Source organism: Rhinichthys klamathensis, unplaced genomic scaffold (assembly GCF_029890125.1).
Source record: "Rhinichthys klamathensis goyatoka isolate OS25496 unplaced genomic scaffold, OSU_Roscu_1.1 h1tg000157l_1, whole genome shotgun sequence".
Lineage (NCBI taxonomy): Eukaryota > Metazoa > Chordata > Actinopteri > Cypriniformes > Leuciscidae > Rhinichthys > Rhinichthys klamathensis.
Window position 1 is genome coordinate 402,540 of NW_026606692.1, and position 18,020 is coordinate 420,559.

The 18,020-nt window shown below is 37.1% G+C and overlaps 1 protein-coding gene across 1 annotated transcript; it reads left to right on the forward strand.

Moving 5' to 3' along the window:
* Positions 1-1,666: 1,666 nt before the first annotated feature.
* Positions 1,667-6,127, forward strand: slc5a3a (solute carrier family 5 member 3a). Its single transcript, XM_056258629.1, has 2 exons — positions 1,667-1,733; positions 3,975-6,127. Exon 2 carries the CDS (start codon positions 4,034-4,036, stop codon positions 6,059-6,061), a length of 2,028 nt encoding a protein of 675 aa, XP_056114604.1. The 5' UTR covers positions 1,667-1,733; positions 3,975-4,033; the 3' UTR covers positions 6,062-6,127.
* Positions 6,128-18,020: the final 11,893 nt, after the last annotated feature.

The window sequence follows — 18,020 nt, forward strand, 5'->3', positions numbered from 1 at the left end:
AGCTGTCAATCAAAACTACACTCCAGGGAGGAGGGAGGCGGGGTACTGTCATGCTGTCATGCTAGAAATTTCCACCATTACACAAAAAGTACGGAATATTATATCATGATCTGTGTCGGGATAAAAAGGTACATGTCCAATCACCTTGCATGTCCAAAAAACTGACATATTACTATTTTTTTGTTATTGTACAGAGACTGTATAATTTATATTATGATAGACTACACAGTACAGCACTAAACCGATTGTGATTTCACACTAGTGTTACGTTTATAGCCTTGACCTACATAGTCACACCTGGCCTCTATGACTACCGGTAGATACAAAAAGATCTTTATCTACTCGTGTACTAACTACCATTCAGTGATTTTAAAGCACTTCTTCGTGGAAACTTCTGAACTGAGAGACGATGCTGCCACCGTCTGGTGATTATATGTAGTTACAGTCATTCCACTGACACGTGCGTTTATAGTGCACACATATAACACTCACACATATAAATTAAATATATTACAATATAATAGTTGTGTTGTGATACAACAAATAAAACCCCATTCATAATCAAGACAAATACAGACACAATGTATAGAATAACCTACTCTGATGTATTGCACCAAAATAGCACTTTCCATGTGAAAACATTTTCCTCACATGTTTTGAAGATGAAATGTTATCTCATGTCATGTTCCTGTTGTGGTGTGTAATCATTCATGGTTTAGGTTATCTCTACTGGTTATCTTCATGTTGGCTGAACATGAAGAGATCATTATAAAAAAAATAGTTAGATGATGTTGTCTCTAATGACAGTCCCTTTAAAAGGTTTATGACAAAATACCATAGTGACTATACCTGTAAATTGATATGGGATCTTGTTTAAACAGCGTTCAAAAAACCTTTTCTTTTTATTACATACATAGTGATTTTATTGTTTCATAATAATGCAGTAGCCTATAGTTAAGATTGTCTTTTTTAGATTATCAGCAACCCAGAATAAAGCACACTATCAAAAAAATTCATGTACTATTCTTTGAGAACCATGTCAACCCCGTGAAATAGGATATAATGTCATATTATCATTGATATTTTATTATAAACAATACAGTAATCTGCTCTGTGTAGGCCTATTACTTACAAAAAAAGTAAAACAAATTTGGACATGTCCCGCATAGATTTAATGTTAATCATTCAGTAGCTTACTAAGCTATTTGTCAAAGTAATTATCCTTGTTTTTGCCAAAACGCCAAAGTTTAAGTAACAATTAATTCAGCTACATTTATGTAGGCTATAGGCTATATATAGTCAACATTTGGATCAAAACCTTTCATCAAAGTTATACATGAATTTTGAACAATAGCCGACCCATTCTTGTCTTAGGACAACTTTGATGAACTTTTTTTGATCCACTTGTAATGTTGACTTCTGTGTCTGTATGTAGGCTAGGCCTATATATAGGCCTATATAGCCTACTATATAATGTTTAATTCACATCAATAGTAGTACCTTGTAGTAGGCCTAATGTACCTGGCTTTGAACTATCTCAGGCTACGAGTCTCTGATGACATCACTGTACCACATCATCACTTCCCGCGGGTGGGCTCGGGCTTGAACGGATGCGCGGGTTCGATGACGTCATGGGCGCGGGCGCGCGCGGGGGCCGGGGGAAGTAAATGGATGGAGGAGATAAGACAGTTTCCTCCTCACACACCGGTTCAAGAGCACTCACAGCATCTCGGGTAAGTATCGTCTGAGTTTTTCACGTTTAAATCACATCGATCTCTGTAAGACTGTTCATGTAACTGTGACGCTTATTTCAGCCAGTTTTCCATGTGTTTTTTTATTATTATTGTGCAGGGTGTTGCTTAGTGCTTATCAAGTAACGGGTTTATTGGTAAATTGTGCATTGAAATAACGCAACTTTTAAATAAACATCTGGTTTGATGACAACATGGAAATTAACTTTTCATAGATGATATTATTATTGCTTATTTTATTTTACATTATTTTAAAACATTACGATTTTAACTTACATGTATAGTGTACACGCCCTCTAGTGTTTCATGACTGAACTAGATATTTGTATGATTTTTGCTCAATGTCCTGAAGCGTGTGGTGATTTATAGTGGATGTATGAAGTCAGTTCTCCTTAAGTTGTCCTCCTATAGGTGTAGTTCATCACATTAACATCAACATCATCCACTAACCACTAACAAACATGAAGTTTGAGGTTATTTCACTTGTACTGAAAATTATTGTTTTACTTATTTCTCCAAAAGCAGATGTTTTGCAGATTTACATTTCTTCAAAACATATTATGTGTTGTTGCAGAGCATGGAATAAAAAAGACTGAATTTTCACTTTTTTGGTGTGAAATATTCTTTTATTTTTAAACTTTTTTTCTTCCCGAAAAACAAATAACTTTTTTTTAATAACTCGACACCCTTGCCTCATGCTATACGCGGTTCTATGAATATGAGTTTGCACATGGTTTGTAAAAACACATTTTAAAAACACCACATAGACACAATTAACAACATTAAAAACTTGACTTTAAGAATATGAAGAATATTTTTAGCAGCAGTTAATGTTAGCTCACAAAAAAAAATGTAAAGGGAAAAATGCAAGGTTTCACTTTATTTGGATGGTCCCTTTAACACATTCAGTTGACTATAAGTAACATTGCACCTACATCTCTACTAACTCTCACTAGAGTGTTAGTAGAGTATTAGTAGCCTGGTAGGGTTTGGGTTAGAATAAGTTGACATGTAGTTGCAAAGTTACTTATAGTCAGTAGAATGTCTGTTGGAGGAGCATCACAATAAAGAGTTAGCAGATATTAAGCAGAAGGTCTACTAATACTCTAGTGAGAGTTAGTTGACATGTAGTTACAAAGTTAGTTATAGTCAACAAAATGTTCAAAAGAGACCATCAAAATAAAGTGTTACCAAATGCAAGTACAGTACAAATGAAAAGGACAGTATTTCATAAATTGTAAAAGACATTAGCTCCTAACTTGATCATCAAGGTAGGGGATTATATAATATCAAATAGAACTACTGTTAATTATCTTGGATGTGTTTTGGACAATGATTTAAGGGGTACAGGCATGGCTATGAAAATTTTAGGGAAAGTTAATGCTAGGACAAAATTTCTTGCTAGATGTGTTGGTTTTTTGGATAAGCAAAATTTAAAAAACTTGCATCATGTTTAGTATTATGTCATCTAGAGTACGCATGTATTTCGTTTTTGGCTGGTTAAGTTACAGAAATCTCAAAATAAATTGATACGGTTGGTTTTAGGTTTTAATAGTTTTACACATGTTGATAGACATCTTAAGTGGTTACCTATAGAGAGTAGAGTTGTGCACTTTAAATTAAAGATGGTACATAAGATAATTAATAAAAGAGCTCCTTCGTATCTTAATATGTGTATCTCTAGGGTAAGTGAGACACACTGTTATAATACTAGGCAGAGTTTAATGGACATTACATTATGTCGCTTTAGAACAATGTTTGGTCGAAGGTCTTTTGAATACTCAGGGGCCCAGGAATGGAATAAGCTGCCTCTAGATATAAAGAGTATGTCAAATACGGTTGGTTTTAGCACGAAAGTCAGAAGTTGGTTATTGGATAAGTTGTATTAGTGACTTATTTGTATTAATGTTTGGTGGATGTCTAATTATGATGTATGATGTATAGTTTGGTAATGTGTATTTTTATTGTAGTGTTGTAAATATACCAGTATGCAGTGCCATGATAATCTGTCTCTAGGAGTGAAGTTGTGCTTTACATCAAGGACCACAATGGAAATAAGTTTTTTTTTTAACTTTATTGTGTTATCCTTGACAAATGAGTGTATTTTTCACTACTAATTTGTCTAATAAATCAAATCAAACATTCCACAAAAATACAAAAAATTTGTACTTTTATTTCCTGATCTGTATGTTTGCTAAATGTCTATTTTTGTCTCTCTTTTAGAATCATTTGCTACATGTGGCCCACCGAATCCTATGTCTTGATCCATCAACAAATAAAAAATGGCATCAACAATGGAAGCAGCAGATATCGCTGTCGTTGCCATGTACTTCGTTCTTGTCCTGTGCTTTGGCTTTTTTGCGATGTGGAAGGCGAATCGAGGAACCGTGAGCGGATACTTCCTCGCCGGCCGTTCCATGAACTGGATGATGATCGGTGCATCGCTGTTCGTCAGTAACATCGGCAGCGAGCACTTCATCGGCCTCGCCGGCTCAGGAGCTGCTAGCGGTTTCGCCGTCGCCGCCTGGGAGTTTAATGCGATTTTACTCCTCCAGCTCCTGGGATGGGTCTTCATACCTGTCTACATCCACTCAGGTGTGTACACCATGCCGGAGTACCTCTCCAAAAGATTCGGTGGGAAGCGGCTAAAGGTTTTCTTCGCATGCCTAACTCTCCTCCTCTACATTTTCACCAAGCTCTCCGTGGATCTTTACTCCGGAGCGCTTTTCATCCAGGAGTCTCTAGGCTGGAACCTCTACGTGTCCGTAATCCTGCTTATCACCATGACGGCTCTTCTCACGGTCACTGGCGGACTAGCGGCGGTCATCTACACGGACACCCTGCAGGCATTCCTCATGATATCGGGCGCTTTGTGCCTGATGGGTATCAGCTTAGCTAAGGTTGGAGGTCTCGAGGGTTTGCGCACCAGATACATGAACGCCATTCCCAACATCACTGCCATCGAGCTAGACAGAAACCTCACCTACACAAATTCCTGCCATGTGCATCCCAAACTAGATTCGTTCAAGATCTTAAGAGGTCCTATGGACAAAGACTTGCCGTGGCCTGCTTTTCTTCTAGGCCAGACTCCAGCCTCGATCTGGTACTGGTGCGCCGATCAGGTCATAGTTCAGAGAGTCCTTGCAGCCCGTAATATTGCCCACGCTAAAGGGTCGACTTTGATGGCCGGCGTCCTAAAAGTCCTCCCGATGTTTATCATAGTGATTCCAGGGATGATCTCGCGTGTGCTTTTTGCTGACGAGCTTGCTTGCATTAGTCCAGAGCACTGCATGCAAGTCTGCAACAGCAAAGCTGGTTGCACAAACACCGCATATCCTCGTCTCGTCATGAACGTCATGCCCGTGGGATTACGAGGCTTGATGATGGCCGTGATGCTCGCCGCTCTCATGAGCGACCTAGACTCGATCTTTAACAGCGCCAGTACTATCTTTACCCTTGATATCTATAAGATGGTACGTCGTCAAGCTTCCTCCAAAGAGCTCATGATGGTGGGACGCCTGTTTGTGATCTTCATAGTGGCCGTTAGCATAGCTTGGGTCCCATTCGTCATCCAGTTGCAAGGTGGTCAGATGTTCCTCTACATTCAGGAGGTTTCTGATTATCTTACGCCACCCATTGCTGCACTTTTCCTGCTTGGCGTCCTCTGGAAACGTTGCAATGAAACCGGTGCATTCTGGGGTGGCGTTGTGGGCTTCTTACTTGGAGCCACAAGACTAATTCTTGCCTTTGTCTATAGAGAGCCGGACTGCGACACAACCGATAACCGTCCGTCCTTCATCAAGGATGTTCATTTCATGTATGTGGCGGCTGTGTTGTTTTGGGTTTCAGGGCTTGTGACGGTAGTCGTCAGTCTTTGCACAAATCCACCAAGCAAGGAACAAATTGCTACGACTACTTTGTGGGGACTACGCAACAGAAATCAACACACAAAAGAGAAGGGAGACGGTGGCAAACTTCATCAGCTTTCAGAAGAAACTAAAAAAGAGAAGACATCGGATGAAGTGGACGTGAAACCATACTCAGGCCCTGAAATACTTCCAAATGGCCACTTGGAGTCTCAACACACCCACAAACATGCAGGAAGAGTCCAGAGACGATGTGTGAAATGTTTGGATTGGTTCTGTGGTTTTAGTAAAAGCTCAGAGGAAGTGGATTCGCCTTCTGGAGATGAAATCAGGAGTGTAACTGAAATGCTCAAAGAACCTCCGAAAACCAAAATTGTCCTCAATCTCGGCCTCTTGTTAGTGTGTACACTTGGACTTTTCTTGTTTGTATACTTCTCTTTGTAATGCTCATGATTCTATCTAATGTACACCTCAAAATGTAATGTGATGATGCCAAATGTTACTGATACTCTTAAGCGCTGGTTACCAGAGCTCTGGTTACAGTGTTTGTTTTAGTATATTTAAACTCTAAACGTGTCAGACATTCACATTATGTTTAATTAGTACACTGACTGACAGAGCGATCACATTTATGTCATTGGATGTGACATTTGACAGGCAATTTTTTTTAAAATAAGAAACTTTGGTAAAACTCTGTCCTTGTTACACGTTACATGATGTAACTAACCCTAAACCAAACCCTAATCCTTACCCTATAGTAAGTACGTGTAGTTAATTAATATTACTCAGTACTTAAATGCATAATTACACTGTAACACTGACACCTTAAAGTCTCCCTGTAGTCAATAATTGTATCCCTTAAAACTCATCTTTGATCACCAAAATTTAAAGGTTTTGTCCTTGCAAAAAATTCTTTATGCCTTAAAATATCTTGATTGTAACTCGACCCCCTTGCCTCATTTAGTATACGCGGCTCTATGAATATGCAAATGAGCCCCGCCTCCACTCAGCTCAGAGATCCACTGGTCGACGATCACACGTTGATCTGATTGGTTACAAGGTCGTTTGTGACGTCAGAAACACCAGCGATTTCAAACCGTGTTTTTGGTTCACTGCAGTTTTAAGGAGAAAATACTCAGCAATGCTGTCCACTTATGAATTTACACATGATTTTTTATTGACTACAGACAATTATTGACTACAGGGAGACTTTAAGGTGTCAGTGTAATTATGCATTTAAGTACTGAGTAATTTTTTCTTAAAGCGTATTAAAAACACCACATAGACATATAAACAACATTAAAAGCTGGATTTTCACCACAAGGGGACTTTAAAACAAAGTGTAATCGAAACTTCTGAAGTTCAATTATGTCAAATGTAATGTTACCATTGAAGCTTTTTTTTTTGTGTGTGTAAAAAACATGTCACCTACACATTTGGTGCTGATAATACCAAAGCTGCTTGAATCATATGGTATTATCTTCTTACCCTCAAGGACTTTCCCAGGTTCGGTACAAGTTTACCTCAGTCGACAGCATTCGTGCGTTAAGTTGATTACTACAAAATACATTTTCCACTGTTTTCTCACTGTTAAAAAAATGGTTACATTGGGGCCAATCAATAAATGTTAAAATACTCGATGTTTCAATAGTTTAGCCACAAAACGTGCTTGTTAACACAAGTAAAGTACTGTAGAAATGATAACTTAAACAGCTCTCAGAAAAATACATGTGAACAGAATAATTAATGTGCCTTTTTTTGCTTTATCTTTCCACAAAACTTAATAAAAAAGGATAAGTCAAAATAATTTTGTTATGGTAAACAACATTCTCACAAATGCTGTTGATTGACTTTAACCCTATGAATTCCTTCAAGTTTTGCTTTTATTCTTGTCTTATTTTGTCTTTGTAACTTAGCAGATTACTCGTGTGAAAGCAGTGTGAACTGTTAGCTGGTCTCACCACGGAAACATCTCTGCTCACCGCTGACCCCATTAAAAACCCAGAGGATTTTTTCGTATTTGTTTGTCAACGCTTGTTTGTCATTCTTTAACCCCTTAACTGTCCCGCTTGGTGCTTTTTTATTGCCTTTTTCTTTCCATTATATGTTTTAGTAATCATCATTAATTAGATATCATTTGAAAGCTTAAAAACTCCAAATTGTTTGGAAATTGGACATTGCATTACAATGGAAACATTCCTTTAAATCCTTTTAGCAGGCTCCTCCCCCTAGTGGGCGGTATCATGTTTCATTTACTATTTTACAATCAAAACTTTCTAATCTTGACAAAACACATATCGTCGGAAAGGTCTGAGACTCCACATTTGGTGACTGTTTTGTGATAGAAGTGATATTGTGACAGAAATGTATTATTTTGTTAACGCATCAAATGAATTAAATGGAATATGGGTGTTAAAGCCGGTGGCTAGTTTTGGTATTACGCCTAAACAAAATCTCATAGGAACTTACATTTTTGTGGAATTAACTTTAAATTTGGAACACAACTTGGCTTTGATTTGAAAGAGTAAAAATGATTTTGTAAAATATATATATTTTTTTTAAATATAAAATGTTGGACACATTTTATTTTATGGTGTCCGTGATACAGAGTAAGTACTTAATTAATTACTTAGTAGTAGACGTTGTAATAACATGTAACATATGTAACATAAAATAAAGTGTATCAAGGTTGTACTTAAGTGCACTTCATGTGTATCTACATACACATGAAGTACACTTAAGTACAATCTTGATACACTTTATTTTACGTAGCTTATCCCTGTGTAACATTATGTAATTGCAATGTAATTAGGAAGCTACCGCATGTATTTAAGCTGTGAACTAGTGAGTTAATGTACATGTGTATAAGGTGTAGATACACATGAAGTGCACTTAAGTACAATCTTGATACACTCTATGTTATGTTACATACGTGTAACAGCCTACAGAAGGTACAGAATGACCATGTTTTTTCACACCTTAGTAACATATTTAAGTACTTGTTACATTGAGTAGTACAAAGTACTTTCTTATACAATTACATTGTACCAAGTCAGTAACGCGTATGTAACCGACTCGGCCTGATACATATGTGTAAAAGTAGATGCCTATTACATGTGTGTAATTACAATCTAAGTACAGGCTGTTCCATAACTTAGTTACATGTTAATTACATTTTGTTACATGTTATTACAACGTCTACTACTTAGTAATTAATTAAGTAATTACTCTGTATCACGGACACCGTAAAATAAAGTGTTACCAAAATGTTGCTACATTTATTTACATTTTCAATACATTTGTTTTACGTTCCTATTTTGAAGTGCTTTTACTTTAGCGATAATCTGCTGTCTTCTTTCAAAAAGAGACCAACCTTAGGTCTGTATACCAAAGCATTCATAAATCACAACCATTTCAGTTTGTATTTTCACGTCTAAGCTCAGAAAGTCGGGTGACGGTCACCGAAATCATGTGGGCTGATTAAAAACTCTTGTCCAAATAATTCAACATTCAAATATTGAACTATCCAACCATAAACATTTACCCTTGCTCAGTCCATGTTAGCAAAGTGACTGAAATAAAATCATTTCAGCGTCTCTCTGTCACTTCTATATTTGCTTGGCTGGTGTTCTACAAAGCTGCCTAGTTTTTAGCTGTACGATGTTGTGTATTTCTGTATTGAGGCCTTTGTGGTTTTTTTTTCTTTGAAACCTCACCTACGTAGATTTGTGGCCAGTTCCACTGAAGGACGAAAACCACTGGAAACAGCAGCCGATATAACTGCATATTTTCTCACCTGCATGAATCGAGACGGTGAAGAATCTTGGCGATGCGATGCTTAACATTTCCCTGCAGATTTGACCTCAGATTTCTCGTCTGCTCTAATTGTCTGGTGTAATTACTTCCCGTAAGTGACCTGACATGACATTTTCATGCCAACAGAGTTTGGTATCAAATGCCACATTGTTCTCCTGCACATAGAAAAAATAAAAAGTGAAAGCGGACTTGGGTTAGCTCTTTGGCTGAGAACATGTTAATTGTGGTTTAGATGTGTAAAGGTATGTGTGTGAATGTGTGTGTGTGTTTACAGGCAACTCTAATTTCCCAGAAGTAAAGAAGGATGTACAAATGAGAAACTAGTGCCAGTATTGGGAATTTGCATGCAAGAAACTATTATTTTAATTAGCCTTCATGACAATGCATTCCATGTTTTTATTGTTAGTATCATGTGGTAACATGTTTTTTTATAATGCCGTCTAGATTTGAACAAAGCGCTGTTGTTGGCTAACTTCAAACATGACTGTGTGGGGAAGTACAAACTTTGAGGCGTCTTACAGCCCCTCATACAGGTTTGGGACAACACAAGTGTGTGTATATGACGACATAATTTTCTGCCCTGCAGAGTTTAGTGCCAACCCTAATCAAACACACACCCGAACAAGCTAAATAAGCAAGCTGACAATCAGCTCTGCACACACAGGTGAACACACACACACACGGCAGCTGTGGCATTTACCAGTACTGGAATCGAACCACCAACCTTTGTGTTACCAGTCCGAGTCGCCAGGGCCGGCCCGAGGCATAAGCGAACTAAGCGGCTGCTTGGGGCCCCTTGGCCACCAGGGGGCCCCCCAATCGAGTCGAAAAATCGTAAAATATTTTTTTAGATGACTTAAACAAGTGACATAAATTAATGAATTAATATGAATGAATGAATGAATAATTAAAGACAAGAAAATTCAGATTTCATGATCAATATACCTCCCTACAACTGCTGCTATGTCTGCCAGCGTTTAAGTCATGCGCATAATCTAGACACCTCGCACATGCATAGACAATTCGTGCGCAACTGCGCGTAGTCGCGGACTCGCGGTAATGTTAAAGGAGAACTCCGGCGCAAAATGAACCTTTGTTCCTATTACGCATTGTTGTCAACCGTTCCCTGAGATTTGTTTTCACTATTATCGAATGTAAATAGTTTTATCTCTAAGAACAGTTTAGCCTATAAAGCTAGTATAACGCTAGTATATTGGGCATAGTGTAATGACAAATAAAAATCGCTTGTTAATACCACTAACACGGCTCAAAATAGCCCCACACTAACACGGTAGCATAATGAGGGTCCCTACCTTCAAACCGAAGCATTGAGAACTTTGTCAGTGTCCAGACAGTTTAATAAGAAGATATTTTTTACATACAGTCAACTTCGCGTATACAGGCAGAAGCCATCTTTGAAAAACAGTCTCTACCAGTCGATCTACGAACGCCGATCCAAGTGCGCTGGTGAGATGTGAACGAGCTATAAGTTGTGATAAGGTCACGGTGAGCGCGAATAGCAGGCTTGGATCGGCGTTCGTAGATCGACTGGTAGAGACTGTTTTTCAAAGATGGCTTCTGCCTGTATACGCGAAGTTGACTGTATGTAAAAAATATCTTCTTATTAAACTGTCTGGACACTGACAAAGTTCTCAATGCTTCGGTTTGAAGGTAGGGACCCTCATTATGCTACCGTGTTAGTGTGGGGCTATTTTGAGCCTTGTTAGTGGTATTAACAAGCGATTTTTATTTGTCATTACACTATGCCCAATATACTAGCGTTATACTAGCTTTATAGGCTAAACTGTTCTTAGAGATAAAACTATTTACATTCGATAATCATGAAAACAAATCTCAGATAACGGTTGACTAGGCAACAATGTGTAATTAGACCAAAGGTTCATTTTGCGCCGGAGTTCTCCTTTAAGCCATGTCACAAAAAAAGTTTCCCTCTGGTGCCGAAAATAGAACGAAGAAAATGACAGAGGAGGAGAAAAAAAGAGCAAGATAAAAGTATGTTTGCATGATTATTTACGGTATGTTTTGAGCAGCAGTGAACCATTCCTATCTATGGCAAGCCCAGAGGGGAAAAATACATTGCATACACACACAGATACAACGAGCGCCAGTACATCATTACCGGTGTTATAGTAACAGACTTTGTTGGATTCTGTCATGTACAATCCAACAAAGTCTGTGACAACAATAATAATAATAATAATAAAAATATTTTGTGGACAGTTACACTGTATTGAGACAGTTGAGAAATAATAATATTTTTACAGTTTTCAACAATAATTGTCATTGTTGAACCCTTGCTCTTATATGTTTTTAATTTCTCAGTTGTCATTTTTTTAGCAAATAATTTATTTGATATGTTTTGAGACATATGTTTTATGAAGTTTCAAAGAGTCAGTAAAAGAGTAAAGTAAAAGTAAAAAAAAATATTTAAGTAGGCTATTTATTTTTTATTAAGTATTTATTTTGTATTTAAACATAACCTCATTGTATTAATTTATAATGTATCATTATTGCATGATATTTGTGTCAATAATCGTCAAGCACATGTGACTCCGCGTAGTGGGAGGGGCCCCCAAATCAAATTCTGCTTAGGGCCCCCAAAAGGCTCGGGCCGGCTCTGCGAGTCGCTCACCATCAGCCCACACAGTGGTTAATGACGTCGTAATAACTTGTTTTAATTAATCCGTTTGAGATCGAATTAATGCCACATTTTTGACATAAATTACGAAAAATAGGAGAGAGGCCGCACTATGCATATGTTCTTTTATTTTACTTGCACAGACGCTAGGCACGCGCCGAAACACGTCTGTGCAAATAAAATAAAAGAACATATGCATAGTGCGGCCTCTCTCCTATTTTTCGTATTTTAATCATCCAGGCCAGCACTCTTAAAATGTATAAGTATATGCATTGAGTGAAGCCTGCTCCCATCCTCACTTAAATTACGGACATGGCATCTGAGGACTATATTCACATTTATATATTTACTCAGTTATTTTTATTATTATTATTATTTAATAAAGCAAATTTTGTTTTATTTCCAGATTCAATCACTTGTTCTTACGGACTAGAGCACGTTCACACATGCGCACTCTTCAAAAACGATGCTTTAAATCTCTTGACAAACGAAAAGACGTAAATGACATTTGTAGCCTATGTAGGGCAAGACACAGGTTGACTATTCACACTATTCTTCTAACCACAGGTCGAGATCTGTCGCTCAAACACACAACTTTGTGATTCTGTTTGTGAATGTTCATTAGAACTATGGTTTCGGGAAACACCGACTTCTCTTCTCCAAACAAAGTTGTGAAATAAAGTTCTCCAATCGAAGTTGATTCAATGAACTCCAACCCACTGTGAACTTTAACAGGAGAACTTTACATGTGCCATTTTTTTTAAAGTAAAGATGGCGTCTGAAGTAACTACAGTATTGTGTTTCATTTACTGAAGTACGCCTACACAATCAAGTCACCTTTATTTATAAAGCGCTACGGATTGTTTCTTCACAGTGATAACTGGAAAATAATGCAACAAAGTTTGTTTCTGCTGTACAGCAGATCTATAGAAGAAAATAGCTTTATAGTCCAGCTTAAGTAAGTTCAGTGATGGTTCATTTCTGTTGTAAAAAAAGTTATTAATTTAGTTAATTTATATAGCCGCTCTGGAGAAAACAGTGATGTCATCGTCCAGCTCAGTTCAGTTCTCATATAATGGTGTCAATGCAGGCAGATCAATAATATTGTTGAATATTAAATTAAATGTCCCCAACTAAGCAAACAACAGCCAAAGGCGACAGTATAAAGCTGTGTAAAAATGCACAATAAACCTGTTTAGCCTGTTCTGCTAGACTTATGCGTTTTCTGCATAGCTATTTCACTGTAGTTTTCCATATGATTTCAAAATCATAATGTGGAGAATTAATAATTTGCATTGTACAAATTTGTATTGTTTAGTATCACTTGAAAGCAGTGTGACGCCCTCAGCTCTTGTGGTTTTCCACGCTTTTGATAAAGTAACGCCGCAATTGTATCTCACTTGCAATCTTGTTTCAACTCCAGTTGATGATTGACAGCTGAGACTTTTTTAAAAATGTGTATTAATGTATAATCATCATAAAGCTCTAAAGAAGTTAAGAGATATGGGTAGTTGCATTTAAATTTAATATACACATTTAAAAGTTTGTAAGAATTGTTTTGTTTTTGTGATCTCTCTTTTGTCTCTTCTGCTTACCAAGGCTGCATTTATTTCATCAAAAAATATTGTAAAATCAGTGAAATATTATTACAATTTAAAACAGCTGTTTTCTATGTGAATATATAGTAAAATGTAATTTGTATCCTGTGATCAAAGCTGAATTTTCAGCATCATTACTCCAGTCTTTAGTGTCACATGATCCTTCAGAAATCACTCTAATATGAGGATTTATGCTCAAGAAACATTTCTGATTATTATCAATGTTGAAAACAGTTGTGCTGCTTCATACTTTTGTGGAAACCGTGATACATTTTGTTTTTTAAGATTGTTTGATGAATAGAAAGTTGAAAAGAACAGCATTTATTTGAAATAGAATCTGTATTTGTAACATTCTTTACTGTCATTGTTTATGCCAATTATCATTCCTAACAGCTGAGTATAAATACCTTTTGTATAATTTTAGAATACCAATACCAATTATTTTAATGAACAGTTTTATGAACAACCGTTCTATAAGTGTGTGAACTGGTTTCACTCCCTCGCGTGCCCTCGCGTGACTTAAGGTGTGTACAGTGACGTAACGTGTGTGTGAAAGCAGGAAATAAAACAATAATTACCAGCGAAATGCAAAAATGAAATGGCATCATACTGTGTGTCAGTTATGAAACCACTTTAGCGATGTTGTTTCCGTTTAGCAGTAAATCTGCACAGATTTGTGTTTTTGTTTTGTATTTGTTTTTTACTTAAAGGACATCAATGCTTTCATGATGATCAGCATAGTATATATTGTTCATGTCCCAATATATTCATTATGACTGTTCATGACACGACTGAGATTTCTTTATTATCTCAGTTTTTTTTCTCCTAGCAATGACATAAAATGGAGGGCAAATGGAGACTATTTTCTCTTGAGAATATGAATATGAATTCAAAATTTCACATCAAACCCACAAAGTTCTATATTCTTACCTCCCAGCTATAAGTTAATTGTGCCGTTTTTATTTATACTTCTTAGTGAATTTTAGGAGAAAGATCTGAGACCAAATTTATGCTCACATCAATGTAGTAGGCTATATCACAATGGCCTGGTTTCACAGACAGGGTTTAGATTAGTCAAGTCAAGTCATCTTCATTTATACAGCGCTTTTAACAATGTGGATTGTGGCTTTACAGTGATAATAGCAGATTAAAGTAGCCTAACAGATTGTTTAGGCTTTACAGCAGCTCTAGAATAAAGTTATTTTCCAGCTAAAGTTAGTTTTGATTGATTCACTTCTGTCGCAACGATCAGTTGACTACGTTTACATGCAGCCAAATTTCGGGTTATGGTCGGGTTAAGGTCACTATTCGGGTTTCTGAAACATTAGGGATAACCCGTTTACATGCGTGAGCAGAGAGAGTTACTCCTGTATACATGGAATTGCAATATCCCGATGTAAACGCGACACGCGGTTAGCGTCTGGACGTACGGACAACCTTAAGACGCAATATGCGTCATTTCCGATTCTTCTTCCTGTATCCAAAGACAACAACAACAGCAGCACGCGGATAATGAATAGTTCGGGGCAGATAGCGATCGCCTTTGTTTGCGCTTTGGTGCTGGTAACGTTACTGACCTCGCTCCAAAAGTATGCTGTGCTGCGTCTCGCCATGTTTACTTCCGGTATACTGCACGCGGGTTTTTGTATGCGCCGAGAAGTTTCTCTACTCAAAAGACCAAGATTCCTTGCGAATAGAACATGCGCAGAACACACATCATTATGGGGATATGCCGATGCGCGTTTACATGACCAAAAATTCGGGTTAGAAAAGGGGTACCCCAGGTATAATATCCCGGTTTTTAAAATCCGGGATATGAGCATATTCGGGTTTTTGCCGGTGTTTACATGGCCGTTCGCGACCGGGTTATTGCTAATATCCCGGTTTTGAACTGTTTATTGGCTGCATGTAAACTAGTCATTATTAACTTAGGGGCCGCTAACACGACACCGTTCAAACTGAAAACTCTTAAGTTCACTCTATGCAAACTTTAAAAACGCGAACCTGTGAGAACGCTGATGGCGCACACACGTATTAAGAGTTCATGCGCGTTTGAATCTCATGAAAGTGCGTATCTATACAACGAATGTTATTTCTCGTGCCATTGTTTTGTCTTTTTTTAAAGGAATGTTTATAAAAAGCTACTTAAATGCCCTACTTTAACTAAGGCCTAATCCTGGTTTAATCAGATAAAATTCTGTATTATAAATTTTAAGGCCAGACAAGTAGTTTGTTGAGGGTTGGTTTTTTAGGGAAGGACTACATGCCATATATTCAAACCAACACAGTCTCATGAAAGTGCATATCTAAACCATTTATACGCCAAAAATTGTTTTTGCGTGCATATGATACGCACTTTATGGCCGTCTGTGGAACCGGGGGAATGTATTCTGAGTTGTGAAAGAGAAATGTCCTCATGGGGTTGGTTCAAGAAAGAAAGACGTCTCTATTCTCACCTCATTCAAAGGTGGATTGAGAAACAGTTGTTTTTGTGATGTCAATGACTCACGCTATATGCAGCATCACAGAAACTTTTGCTTTTTGTGATGTTGCATAATTGTATATTTAGCTGTCACTGGTTACTATATAAAACTTGTCTACACTGAGACGCAGATTGTGGACAGAGGAATGTCTCCATGCATATAAACTAAAGTCATCATGATCCACAAACCATCAAACTCTTAACTGCAATTTGCACTGCAGATCTAGAGAAGATCTCTTTCATTTCACTGATGTGGACTTCTCATTCAGTTAACCGGAAAACTTGGAAAATCCCGTTTCATTTTGTTCTTAGATTAAATCACCTTGGAGACTAAACAAGTGTTTATTTACAACAAATATGCAGAAGCTGCTGCTTCCTTTTCGTCCAGTCAATAAGAGGTGTTTCCTCGTGTGTGAACTGATGATCTGAGATGATTCATGAGATAATACAAGGTAAAGTCAATGAGGAACTTCATCTAATCTAATTTCATTACATAAATCCCTTCCACTAAAGTGGTGACTTAAATTCACGTAAATAACAAAAAAAAAGTAAAAAAGTACACACAAAAAAACAATTACGTGCTGGTGTTAAACATTTGATTTAGACATCTTCCGTATAATGTGTGAACTGTGAAAAATCTCTTGAAAATTCCCTGATTTGCATCTGAATTGGGTTTTGATGGAGGCTTCACATTTCCTCTTCCTTTACTGTAAAACAGTGCATCTAAACATCAGATGGAATTCAGTAGAACGCACTGTTATCCAAGAACTATTTTTCTGATGAATTTGTTTAACCAGTTTCTCCATTTAGACCATATGAATGAGTCAGTTTCCATAAGGTTATGTAAAACAAAGACTATTAATCGAGCAACTGAAAGTAAGAACACTGTAAACAAACTTAACTCATTATTTTGTGTTATCTTTTTGCATGTTTTTTTTTTTAGTTTAACTAACTTATTTCGATAAGTTGAGGACAAGAAAACTTAAAATTTCTTGTTGTCTGGACAATCTAGTTATCTCTACACAAAAAAAAATAAGTTGAAATAACTAAATTGCTAAAATATTTTTTACAGTGAATGTTCTGAATAAAATGTTTGGAAGTTTGAGTTTCACTCTGCAGAGTCAATTGTGCCATGCAGATATTATTCAAACACAGTTATATGTACCTCTGAACGAAATGTTCGGTCGCACTTTATATTAAGTGGCTTTAAGTACAATCAAAAAATAAGTACAATGTCAATTTTATTTCTATAGCACTACTAAACACAACACCAGTTGACCAGTGTGCTTTACATCAATACAAAAGACAAATAAAAACACAATAAAAATGCAATACATTTCATCCTTAACCATATGCTAAATCAAAAAGAAAGGTTTTTAGCCTAGATTTAAAAACAGACAAGGATGGAGCAAATCTAATACTAAAAGGGTTACGCATTCTACAATCTGGGAGCTGAAAATGCGCGGTCACCCCATACTTTTCAACTTTGATTTCGGTATACATAATAATCTCTGATTTGACGACCGGAGAGACATAACTGGACGATGCTCTGTCAGTAAATCCGAGAGGTAAGGAGGGGCCAAACCATTTAAGGATTTAAAAACCAAAAGAATTTTAAAATCAACACGGTATCGTACAGGCAACCAATGCAAATGACGTATAGCACTGGAGTAATATGGTCCCTTTTTCTATTACCTGTTAGAAGTCTTCCCGCCGCATTTTGTACCATCTGTAACCGGGATAAAGCTGATTGGCTGATCCCGTAATACAGTGAGTTGCAATAGTCTAGCCTCAATGCATGAATTAGTCTTTCAAAGTTATTAAAAGATAAAATTGGTTTTACTCTGG

What these genes read in the sequence shown, in the direction of transcription:
- slc5a3a (XM_056258629.1), top strand. Translation starts at nt 4,034, where the DNA reads ATGGCATCAACAATGGAAGCAGCAGATATCGCTGTCGTTGCCATGTAC.